At 45.0% G+C, this 13,597-nt stretch overlaps 1 protein-coding gene across 1 annotated transcript in view; it reads left to right on the forward strand.

Annotated features, from left to right (window-relative positions):
• Nucleotides 1-13,321, forward strand: part of LOC126474833 (arylsulfatase I-like) — a 75,966-nt gene extending 62,645 nt beyond the window's left edge. The window contains exon 8 of the mRNA XM_050102310.1: nt 12,849-13,321. Within this exon, the coding sequence (XP_049958267.1) occupies nt 12,849-13,321 (473 nt within the window). The remainder of the gene's footprint in view (nt 1-12,848) is intronic.
• Nucleotides 13,322-13,597: the final 276 nt, after the last annotated feature.

Genomic DNA, 13,597 nt, shown 5'->3' on the forward strand with positions numbered 1-13,597 from the left:
AATATCATTAATTCGTACAATCACACATCTTTTAGATTTGATCAATCACTACTTTGTAGTTTTTATGGCAGTTTATTAACAGAACAAATTTACAAAACCCACAGATATCAAAACGGCTCCCGCTTTAAATAACGGAATTAAGGTAAAATGTTTCTTGTTTTCCCACTACCCGAAATTGCCTAGTGACACTTTATAAATTTCTCCTGAGAGTATAATACACTGATTTTGTACTGATGCAATTCCTACGCTACGATTTTCTCAGTTAATAGACTAAAAATATTCGTTTATTATACTACTCTGCACTCACACCATCATTCACACTAATAACTAAACATATTAAATCAACACCAATTAATAGAAGACGTAATACTCAGGTAGAAGTAGTTTCATTTCTAAGATACCTGAGCTGACTACAGGGGCGGCCGCGGTAATCGAGCGCTTCTGGGCGCTTCAGTCTGGAACCGCGTGACTGCTACGGCGCACGTTCGAATCCTGCCTCAGACATGGATGTGTGTGATGTCCTGAGGTTAGTTAGGTTTAAGCAGTTCTAAGTTCTGGGGAGCTGATGACCTCAGATGTTAAGTCCCATAATGCTCAGAGCCAGTATTTTGAGCTGACTACATACTATTTTACTCTGTAAGAGGCTGACACCTTTCGGCAACAGCTGTAACTACTTGTAAATGCTGCTTCGTGAGAACATATCTGTCGTACCAGATGGCGCTGCAATGGGTCAGACGGATATCAACTGCGTTTTTTTAAAATAGGAACCCCCATTTTTTATTACATATTCGTGTAGAACGTAAAAAAATATTAATGTCTTAGTGGGACCACTTTTTTCGCTTTGTGATAGATGGCACTGTAATGGTCACAAATGCATAAATACGTGGTATCACGTAACATTCCGTCTGTATGGAATACTTCACCCGTGTCATAATGGACGTTTACCAATTGCGGAAAAGACATCGTGTTGATGTATGGCTATTGTGATCAAAATGCCCAACGGGCGTGTGCTATGTAAGCTGCTCGGTATCCTGGACGACATCATCCAGGTGTCCGGACCGTTCGCTGGATTGTTACGTTATTTAACGAAAAAGGAAGGTTTCAGGCACATGTGAAACGTCAACCACGACCTGCAACAAATGATGATGCCCAAGTAGGTGTTTTAGCTGCTGTCGCAGCTAATCCGCACATCAGTAACAGACAAATTGCGAGAGAATCGGGAATCTCAAAAACGTCGCTGTAAAGAACGCTACTTCAACATCGATTGCACCCGTACCATATTTCAATGCACCAGGAATTGCATGGCGACGACTTTTAACGTCGTGTACAGTTCTGCCACTGGGCACAAGACAAGTTACGGGACGATGACAGTTATTTTACACACGTTCTATTTAGCGACGAAGCGCCATTACCAACAGCGGTAACGTAAACCGGCATAATATGCACTATTGGGCAACGGAAAATCCACCATGGCTGCGACAAGTGGAACTTCAGCGACCTGGGCGGCTTAATTTATGGTGCGGCTTTATGGGAGGGAGGATAATTGACCCCCATTTTATCGATAGAAATCTAAATGGTGCAATGTATGCTGATTTCCTACGCAATGTTCTACCGATGTTACTACAAGCTTGTTCACTGCATGACAGAATGGCGATGTACTTCCAACATGGTGGATGTCCGGCACATAGCTCACGTGCGGTTGAAGCGGTATTGAATAGCATATTTCATGACAGGTGGGTGGTCGGCGAAGCACGTGAAGAACATGGCCCGCACGCTCACCGGATCTGCTGTCCCCGTATTTCTTTCTGTGGGGAAAGTTGAAGGATATTTGCTACCGTGATCCATCGACAACGCCTGACAACATGCGTCAGCGCATTGTCAATGCATGTGCGAACATTACGGAAGGCGAACTACTCGGTGTTGAGAGGAATCTCGCTACACGTATTGCCAAATGAATTGAGGTTGATGGACATCATTTTGAGCATTTATTGAATTAATGTGGTATTTACAGGTAATCACGTTGTAACAGCATGCGTTCTCAGAAATGATAAGTTCACAAAGGTACATGTATCACATTGGAACAACCGAAATAAGATGTTCAAACGTACCTACGTTCTGCATTTAAATTTAAAAATCCTACCTGTTACCAACTGCTTGTCTAAAATTGGGTGCCATATGTTTGTGGCTACAGCGCCATACATGTTGTTGTTGTTGTTGTGGTCTTCAGTCCTGAGACTGGTTTGATGCAGCTCTCCATGCTACTCTATCCTGTGCAAGCTTTTTCATCTCCCAGTACCTACTGCAACCTACATCCTTCTGAATCTGCTTAGTGTATTCATCTCTTGGTCTCCCTCTACGATTTTTACCCTCCACGCTGCCCTCCAATACTAAATTGGTGATCCCTTGATGCCTCAGAACATGTCCTACCAACCGATCCCTTCTTCTGGTCAAGTTGTGCCACAAACTTCTCTTCTCCCCAATCCTATTCAATACTTCCTCATTAGTTATGTGATCTACCCATCTAATCTTCAGCATTCTTCTGTAGCACCACATTTCAAAAGCTTCTATTCTCTTCTTGTCCAAACTATTTATCGTCCATGTTTCACTTCCATACATGGCTACACTCCATACGAATACTTTCAGAAATGACTTCCTGACACTTAAATCTATACATCTTAAATCTATACATCTTAAATCTATACATACATCACAAAGCGAAATATGTGGTCCGACTAAAATACTCATATTTCTTAACGTACTACACGAATATCTAATAAAAATGGAGGTTCCAATTTAAAAAAAAAATGCTGTTTGACCTATGGCAGTGCCATCTAGCGGGCCAACCACAGCGCCATCTGGTTTCCCCCTTCAAGTTTGACAAGTTTCGTTCTTCGTAATTTTTTGGTTTGACGCTTATTTAGTGTGATATTTGGCCTGGTCACGATCAATGGACCACCCTGTACATGCGAAATTTGGTTAAAATGTACCCAAACGTTCCTGATTTATGCTTTTGTGTCACAATTTTGCACTCCCAACCTCAAGCCAGTGTCAGCCTATTGCTAAGCCCCAAAGATCTACTTTTGAGACAGTAAGTGATACGCGTACGAAGATTCGTACACACACACACACACACACACACACACACACACACGCACACACACACACACATTTAGCCATATATGTACACACAACGGTTTTTACAAATATATATGCATAAATGAACAGGTGCATTTATGTTGATTTATATGAATATAAAGCAAAGCAAAACAAAATGTATATAAGCTCACGAGGAGTTTTACAAGACAGAATCTCTGTTTGTCAATGTAAATGTAATTATTACAAAAGAACAGCTCTATTGAAACACTCTAGGCAGAAGAATTTGTTATGGTTCATGTTCAGACAATAAGAAGACAGAATGAAAAGTATAAAGCGAAAATTATGAGGAAAATTTATATAGGTATCAATCGTCTCGTTTTTAACGACCAACAACTCTACAAAACTTCTCTTCCTATCAACATTAATGATAGGAACGATCCTGTTCATTTCATCAAATTCCTGATTTGGGGTTTGAATGGGACTTGAGATGAAGCATCTCGTAAATTAATTTAGATAAAGAGGCCGTCAAGAGGGATCTACAAACAGAAAGGAACAATAAAGATCACTTTTATAAAGAGAGGGTGAAAATACTATGGACGAAGGTGGTTGATCATGAACAGGTTCACAACACAAATCTTCCTGATAGCGAACAGCAGGAAAAAAAGGCAAAGCGAATCACTGAGACAGAAGGAGATATGAAATAAGTGGAGAGCACATTGGATTACATAAGAAATTGGGAACATATTGGAAGCGTCACAAAGACGTACGAGAAAGAGGACAGAAAGTAAACAGTCGGAAGAACGCATGAGATAACACAGTGAGCTTACGAAGAGAATCTGTGAAGACCAAACAAAAATCATGTCATCAACAACGCTGTCTTAAAAGGAATAGTTTAAATAACAACAATAAAGGACAAAGAGTATCATATTAGCCAATAGAAAGATTCATTTGTTTAGTAGCAGCACGCTGTTTTCTCAAAAAAATATAAATAACTTAAATTCATTCTCTATTTTGTTCAAAATGTCCAATGTACTGTAAATAAAACAATTAAGATACTTTTTCCTCAAAATTTTAAAATAGTGGCAAATAAAGGGTTAAATAGGCGACGTCTCATTATTTATCCTTATTCAACGAACTGTACGGATTGATGCGAACTGTACGGATTGATGATCAGTTCTCAATCCCGTCTTAGCAGCCATCCACCCATCCACACACACACACACACACACACACACACACACACACACACACACAGCATAAACACAGAGGATATCACATCCTCACTTAAATGACAAAAAGGAACAATGCAATACATAAAAGACTGTCTAATATTCAGATAACTACACAATACGCACTTTATGTAGAACACAGTCTGTAACAGAATTAACAATGTACGCTGATGAGCGAAAACATTCTGACCACCTGCTTGTTTGTCCGTCTTTTGGAACGAAATACATCAATGATTCTGCGTATCGGGGGTCCAACTGTTTGTTGGTAGGTTTGTGGAGTATGTGGCATTAGTTTTCTCTGCACAGATCATGTAATTCGCCTAAATAACGGGGTGCTCTTCTGCGTACGCAGTGATGGCGGCCGGTAGCAACCCGGAAGGGTTCCATGTGATTCACATCAGGCGAATATGGTCGCCTAGACATCAACATGACTTCACTATAATGCTTCTCAAACCATTGTAGCGTAGTTGGCGATGTCGTTCGGTCAACGTGTGAAGGCGTATGGGTGTTCAGCTGCGAAGCTCCATGTTCAACTACAGGGTTATTACAAATGATTGCAGCGATTTCACAGCTCTACAATAACTTTATTATTTGAGATATTTTCACTATGCTTTGCACACACATACAAAAACTCAAAAAGTTTTTTTAGGCATTCACAAATGTTCGATATGTGCCCCTTTAGTGATTCGGCAGACATCAAGCCGATAATCAAGTTCCTCCCACACTCGGCGCAGCATGTCCCCATCAATGAGTTCGAAAGCATCGTTGATGCGAGCTCGCAGTTCTGGCACGTTTCTTGGTAGAGGAGGTTTAAACACTGAATCTTTCACATAACCCCACAGAAAGAAATCGAATGGGGTTAAGTCGGGAGAGCGTGGAGGCCATGACATGAATTGCTGATCATGATCTCCACCACGACCGATCCATCGGTTTTCCAGTCTCCTGTTTAAGAAATGTCGAACATCATGATGGAAGTGCGGTGGAGCACCATCCTGTTGAAAGATGAAGTCGGCGCTGTCGGTCTCCAGTTGTGGCATGAGCCAATTTTCCAGCATGTCCAGATACACGTGTCCTGTAACGTTTTTTCGCAGAAGAAAAAGGGGCCGTAAACTTTAAACCGTGAGATTGCACAAAACACGTTAACTTTTGGTGAATTGAGAATTTGCAGCACGAATGCGTGAGGATTCTCTACCGCCCAGATCCCCACATTGTGTCCGTTCACTTCACCATTAAGAAAAAATGTTACTTCATCACTGGAAACAAGTTTCGCACTGAACGCATCCTCTTCCATGAGCTGTTGCAGCCGCGCCGAAAATTCAAACCGTTTGACTTTGTCATCGGGTGTCAGGGCTTGTAGCAATTGTAAACGGTAAGGCTTCTGCTTTAGCCTTTTCCGTAAGATTTTCCAAACCGTCGGCTGTGGTACGTTTAGCTCCCTGCTTGCTTTATTCGTCGACTTCCGCGGGCTACCCGTAAAACTTGCCCGCACGCGTTCAACCGTTTCTTCGCTCACTGCAGGCCGATCCGTTGATTTCCCCTTACAGAGGCATCCAGAAGCTTTAAACTGCGCATACCATCCCCGATTGGAGTTAGCAGTTGGTGGATCTTTGTTGAACTTCGTCCTGAAGTGTCGTTGCGCTGTTATGACTGACTGATGTGAGTGCATTTCAAGCACGACATACGCTTTCTCGGCTCCTGTCGCCATTTTGTCTCACTGCGCTCTCGAGCGCACTGGCGGCAGAAACCTGAAGTGCGGCTTCAGCCGAACAAAACTTTATGAGTTTTTCTACGTATCTGCAGTGTGTCGTGACCATATGTCAATGAATGGAGCTACAGTGAATTTATGAAATCGCTTCAATCATTTGTAATAGCCCTGTATGTGCGATAAACGGTGCGATCCGAAACACTTGTGCGTGCACCAGAAATGTGCTCTTTCGTCGCAGATGCCACAGATAGTTATCTGTCCTACTTTACAGAACAGACAAACTTCCGAACCCCACGTTCTGTGAAGAGCCATGGACGTCCAAACATTTATTGCCTAATGGTAGCTTCACTGTCCTGCCTCCTTCCGTAGATGCTCACGACAGAATCACGTGAACATTCGAACAGCTTCGATGTCTTCGAGCAGTTAGTTCACAGACTCTGCGTAGTAATAATCCGCCATTTGTCAAAGACGCTTATCTCAATGGATTTCTCCGTCCATAGCCCGTATCTTCACTAGGGTGAACCCCCATCCGCGTGAGCTCCACTTGTATTCTTGTCACGTGCCCACAACTCCTTCAGGTGGCACCCAACCTCGCGGTGGGCTGTGATCGTAACGTTTTGCCTTATCAGTTTTTCTTCTTTTTCTTTCGGGCAACACATGAAACTGGCAGCGTGGCTTACAGACCACCTCAAACACCTTGAGAGGTGTCGGAGATGCAGCACAGGATATGCAAAAGCCACTCGACCTTTAATAATCATCTAAGATAAAAGCAAGTACGAAACCGAGTTAGTCAAGCTGGGAGGAATGCAAAGCTCAGATATGGCCACTCACTAGCTAAGGGCTTTCACAGACACAGTCCTGTGGAAATATCTACAACTTATTAGAATAGCTCGCAGCTGAACCTCTAGTTCCTATTTAGGATACAATTGAGCTCTTCGCCACGCCGGTATCCTGACTTGACCAACTTAACAAGGGCAAAAACCTTCGAGTCCCTTGATGTATCAGTTGTCGGTAAAAACTAAACATTTTTTCTGTAGCCAGTGGCCCTAACACAGTCCACAAGCCAACTGCACGAATTCATTCGGATGCTGCAGGGTGAGATAACATAACAGTGCAAATGATCAATCTTTTAGTTGATACTCTACATCTACATCTACATCCATACCCCGCAAGCCACCTGACGGTGTGTGGCGGAGGCTACCTTGAGTACCTCTATCGGTTCTCCCTTCTATTCCAGTCTCGTTCGTGGAAAGAAGGATTGTCGGTATCCCTCTGTGTGGGCTCTAATCTCTCTGATTTTATCCTCATGGTCTCTTCGCGAGATATACGTAGGAGAGAGCAATATACTGCTTGACTCTTCGGTGAAGGTATGTTCTCGAAACTTTAACAAAAGCCCGTACCGAGCTACTGAGCGTCTCTCCTGCAGAGTCTTCCACTGGAGTTTATCTATCATCTCCGTAACGCTTTTGCGATTACTAAATGATCCTGTAACGAAGCGCGCTGCTCTCCGTTGGATCTTCTCTATATCTTGTATCAACCATATCTGGTACGGATCCCACACTGCTGAGCAGTATTCTAGCAGTGGGCGAACAAGCGTACTGTAACCTACTTCCTTTGTTTTCGGATTGCATTTCCTTAGGATTCTTCCAATGAATCTCAGTCTGGCATCTGCTTTACCGACGATCAACATTATATGATCGTTCCATTTTAAATCACTCCTAATGCGTACTCCCAGATAATTTATGGGATTAACTGCTTCCAGTTGCTGACCTGCTATTTTGTAGCTAAATGATAAAGGATCTATCTTTCTGTGTATTCGCAGCACATTACGCTTGTCTACATTGAGATTCAATTGCCATTCCCTGCACCATGCGTCAATTCGCTGCAGATCCTCCTGCATTTCCGTACAATTTCCCATTGTTACAACCTCTCGGTACACCACAGTATCATCTGCAAAAAGCCTCAGTGAACTTCCGATGTCATCCACCAGTTCATTTATGTACACTCCTGGAAATTGGAATAAGAACACCGTGAATTCATTGTCCCAGGAAGGGGAAACTTTATTGACACATTCCTGGGGTCAGATACATCACATGATCACACTGACAGAACCACAGGCACATAGACACAGGCAACAGAGCATGCACAATGTCGGCACTAGTACAGTGTATATCCACCTTTCGCAGCAATGCAGGCTGCTATTCTCCCATGGAGACGATCGTAGAGATGCTGGATGTAGTCCTGTGGAACGGCTTGCCATGCCATTTCCACCTGGCGCCTCAGTTGGACCAGCGTTCGTGCTGGACGTGCAGACCGCGTGAGACGACGCTTCATCCAGTCCCAAACATGCTCAATGGGGGACAGATCCGGAGACCTTGCTGGCCAGGGTAGTTGACTTACACCTTCTAGAGCACGTTGGATGGCACGGGATACATGCGGACGTGCATTGTCCTGTTGGAACAGCAAGTTCCCTTGCCGGTCTAGGAATGGTAGAACGATGGGTTCGATGACGGTTTGGATGTACCGTGCACTATTCAGTGTCCCCTCGACGATCACCAGTGGTGTACGGCCAGTGTAGGAGATCGCTCCCCACACCATGATGCCGGGTGTTGGCCCTGTGTGCTTCGGTCGTATGCAGTCCTGATTGTGGCGCTCACCTGCACGGCGCCAAACACGCATACGACCATCATTGGCACCAAGGCAGAAGCGACTCTCATCGCTGAAGACGACACGTCTCCATTCGTCCCTCCATTCACGCCTGTCGCGACACCACTGGAGGCGGGCTGCACGATGTTGGGGCGTGAGCGGAAGACGGCCTAACGGTGTGCGGGACCGTAGCCCAGCTTCATGGAGACGGTTGCGAATGGTCCTCGCCGATACCCCAGGAGCAACAGTGTCCCTAATTTGCTGGGAAGTGGCGGTGCGGTCCCCTACGGCACTGCATAGGATCCTACGGTCTTGGCGTGCATCCGTGCGTCGCTGCGGTCCGGTCCCAGGTCGACGGGCACGTGCACCTTCCGCCGACCACTGGCGACAACATCGATGTACTGTGGAGACCTCACGCCCCACGTGTTGAGCAATTCGGCGGTACGTCCACCCGGCCTCCCGCATGCCCACTATACGCCCTCGCTCAAAGTCCGTCAACTGCACATACGGTTCACGTCCACGCTGTCGCGGCATGCTACCAGTGTTAAAGACTGCGATGGAGCTCCGTATGCCACGGCAAACTGGCTGACACTGACGGCGGCGGTGCACAAATGCTGCGCAGCTAGCGCCATTCGACGGCCAACACCGCGGTCCCTGGTGTGTCCGCTGTGCCGTGCGTGTGATCATTGCTTGTACAGCCCTTTCGCAGTGTCCGGAGCAAGTATGGTGGGTCTGACACACCGGTGTCAATGTGTTCTTTTTTCCATTTCCAGGAGTGTATATTGTGAATAGAAACGGTCCTATGACACTCCTCTGCGGCACACCTGAAATCACTCTTACTTCGTAAGACTTCTCTCCATTGAGAATGACATGCTGCGTCCTGTTATCTAAGAACTCCTCAATCCAATCACACAACTGGTCTGATAGTCCATATGCTGTTACTTTGTTCATTAAACGACTGTGGGGAACTGTATCAAACGCCTTGCGAAAGTCAAGAAACACGGCATCTACCTGTGAACCCGTGTCTATGGCCCTCTGAGTTACGTGGACGAATAGCGCGAGCTGGGTTTCACATGACCGTCTTTTTCGAAACCCATGCTGATTCCTACAGAGTAGATTTCTAGTCTCCAGAAAAGTCATTATACTCGAACACAATACGTGTTCCAAAATTCTACAACTGATTGACGTTAGAGATATAGGTCTATAGTCCTGCACATCTGTTCGACATCCCTTCTTGAAAACGGGGATGCCCTGTGCCCTTTTCCAATCCTTTGGAACGCTACGCTCTTCTAGAGACCTACGGTACACCGCTGCAAGAAGGGGGGCAAGTTCCTTCGCGTACTCTGTTAAAATCGAACTGGTATTCCATCGGGTCCAGAGACCTTTCCTCTTTTGAGGAAAAATAAAATAACGTATACTTTTAACTGTTCTCTGACCCCCGTTATCTCTCCAGCAGCTAGGAAGCAGGGACTCATAAAACCATTATCCAAGAAGGAATCTGCCAAACATCCCTCTGATCGATTTGAATTGTACCAGCATTTTCCGAGACTTTAGAATACATACACTGAGATGAGAAAAGTCGTGTGATAGCTCCTAATATCGTGTAGGACCTAATGTTGCTCGACGTAGAGCAGCGACTCGACCTGGCATGTAGTCAACAAATCCGTGGTAGTCCCCTGCAGAAGTACGGAGCTAAGCCCCCTCTAAAGCCGTCCATAACCTCGAAAATATTGCCGGTGGAGGATTTTATAGACAAACTGACGTCTTGATCATGTCCTATAAATGTCCGATGGGATTCATAGTGCTATATGCATGGCCAAATTATTCTCTCCAATTGTCCAAAATGTCCATCAAACTAGTTAAGAACAATTGTGGCCCAGTGACATGGTGCTTTGTCATTCACAATAATTCCTTCGTTGTGAATCAATGGCTGTAGATGGTCTCGAAGTAGCCGGACATAACCATTTACAGTGAACGATAGGTTCAGTAGGATACAATACATTCCATATAATCACAGCCCTACCATTATTGAACCACCACCTGCTTGCACAGCGCCTTGTTGACAACTTGGGTGGATGGCTTCGTGGGATCTGCTCCACATTCGAACCGTTCTATCAGCTCTTACCATCTGCAATTTGGACTCCTCTGACCAGGTGATGGTTTTCCAGTTGTTTAGGGTCCAACTGATATGGTCACGAGCCCAGAAGAGGCGCTGCAAACGACGTCGTATTGTTAGCAAAGGCACTCGGTCGTCTGCTGCCATATCCAATTAACACCAAATTTCGCCGCACTGTCCTAACCTATACGTTCATCGTGGACGCCATATTGTTTTCTGCGGTTATTTCAAACAGTGTTGCTTGTCTGTTAACACTGACAACTCTAAGAAAACGCCGCTGCTCTCTATCGTTAAGTGAAGACAATAGACCACTGCGTGGTCCACAATGAGAGGTAATGCCTGAAATTTGGTGTTATCGGCACACTCTTGACAATGCGGATCTCGGAATACTAAATTCTCTAACGATATCTGAAACGGAATGGTTCACACGTCTAGCTCCAACTAACATTCCGCGTTACAAGTCTGATAATTCCCGTAACGTCGGACACCTTTTCACATGGACCACCTGAGTACCAACGACAGGTCCCGCCAGTGCACGCGATACTACAGCCAACTGTATATGCGCATATCACAATCGCGTGACCTGTCACCTCACTGTAGTTCACGAACTCCTTACTAATAATTTATTTATAAAATAACCTTTCAGAGGAATACTAGTCCAGTTCGTGGCAAAATCGCAATACCTCGACTTCTCGTACAAAATTGTTTGTTGAACTTAAACAAGCTATTGATAAGGAATAGACGTCTATTATGTGATTTTTGGATGCAACCTTAGCCAGTCACGAAAGACCTATAACAGTTCTGTTCACAGAATCTGTTCCACTACTGATCCCAAACGGCACCGAAGTAACCTTTCCTGCTTCTGTAAAAACCTGAGCAGAATTATGCACTATCATTAAGACTAGAATGAATATACGACGGCGTTCAGTAAGGATGTGCAAGCCTCACTTAACTCACTACAGAAATATAAGAACATATTACCTTTAGAACTTAAAAAGAATTTCTCAGCAACACTAATACTCCCACATGTGACTAACGTGGTGCCACTCTCCAAAGACTTTTTTGCGAAGCTTCGCGCAGGCTGGAACTGGCGATGAATGCTTACGTACGATAAATTTATGGCGTAACATTTTGGACCGCATGACACTAGCCTACGAAGAGTTATCAGGGCTACGTGCCGATATACGCAGACATAATCATCTTTACTGTATCGTCTCCTCAGTCATTGCACTCCCTCTTGTTTGTCTTCAGCTCTAGCTCTACCATCTGAACAGCACAGCAGGAATATTCGTTTTGAATAAAGCAAAATTCTCTCTTTACCGTCACATAACACTGCCACGTTCTCTGTAGGAACTCGACTTTGCAACAACCTTCCTCAAAATATAACATAATTTAAATTCTTTCCAAGCTCCGAAAGAGAGCTAACGGTCCATTTCTGTCACAACAGCCAGCTCTCGTACAGACTGTGCAGCTGATTCCGTCAGTCGTCCCCCTTAGAACTTTTTGCTATCCCTTTTCGGCAGAGCTCTCTGTTTACATCCCAGCCGCCGCCACTGTCATTTCAAACTGTTCCTCTTCTTTATCCGTTCCACTTACGGTAACATTAATCATAGATTCAAATGAGTTAAGCTTATCTGTATCGTTCTAAATGTTCTTTACTGTTAAAATAGCTTATTTTTTATTACTGTTATTGGTATTAGTTATTATTATTATCATTATTATTATAATTACTCGGAAGGTTTGTAATATCTTTTGTATGTGTTCCTCCTGGTCAGATTACGAGAGAGCCCTGATCTAGTCAGGCTAAGTAAGTAACAAATGCCGGCCGGGATGGCCGAGCGGTTCTAGGCGCTACAGTCTGGAACCGCGCGACCTCTACGGTCGCAGGTTCGACCCCTGCCTCGGGCATGGATGTGTGTGATTTCCTTAGGTTAGTTAGGTTTAAGAAGTTCTAAGTTCTAGGGGACTGATGACCTTAGAAGTTAAGTCCCATAGTGCTCAGAGCCATTTTTTCAAAGTAACAAATAAATAAGCAAATAAAGTTATTATCTATCAGGGACACAAAATAGTCAGGAGTACACGGGGGCGACCGGCAGCGAAGACGGTGCGTCCACACCAGTCTACAGCCCTGATCAGGTGCTCTCCAGCGCCGCTGGGCAGGCAGTCTCCAGCATGCTGGGCAACTCCACTCCAGCAGAGGTGATGCTGAGGCTGCGCACAGAGGCCACCGTCTCCTGTCCGGACCGCCCCCAGGAGCCGCAGTGCTCCATCCAGAACAGCACCGACTACTGTGTCTTCAACATCGCGGAGGACCCGTGCGAGGCCGGCGGCGGCGTGGCTCCAGACGGCGTGCTGTCAGCGCTGCTGGAGCGCCTCCAGGCCATGTCGCAGCCGCTGATGCCGCAAGGTGATGTCGCGTCGGAGCCCGACCTGGCCGACCCCCGGCGCTGGAACAACACCTGGGTGCCCTGGACCGACTGCCTCGTCGACGAGACGGATGAGGCCTGCAACGTCGTAGCACAGTCATAGAAAGGTGACTGCGCTCATCAGAAGGGCTCTGTGTCGGTATCGTCTTCCATCACCTCAGCACTCAAATAAAAAGAGATTCTGTTTTCCAACAATGCGTTTTTCACTTTTATTATTGTACATATAGATCTGTACTTGTCAAGAAGTTTTATAGTGTAGTGGTGGAGTTAATTGAAGGGGTTATTTCAATAGTAGTACAAGTCCAATTTTGTTCATTCTGAGATACAGAGTCCTAAAGTTAAAAGAGCGCTGAAAAATCTGCAGTTGAGATACCAGAAA

The sequence above is a fragment of the Schistocerca serialis genome, chromosome 4 (genome assembly GCF_023864345.2).
Source record: "Schistocerca serialis cubense isolate TAMUIC-IGC-003099 chromosome 4, iqSchSeri2.2, whole genome shotgun sequence".
Taxonomy (NCBI): Eukaryota; Metazoa; Arthropoda; class Insecta; order Orthoptera; family Acrididae; genus Schistocerca; species Schistocerca serialis.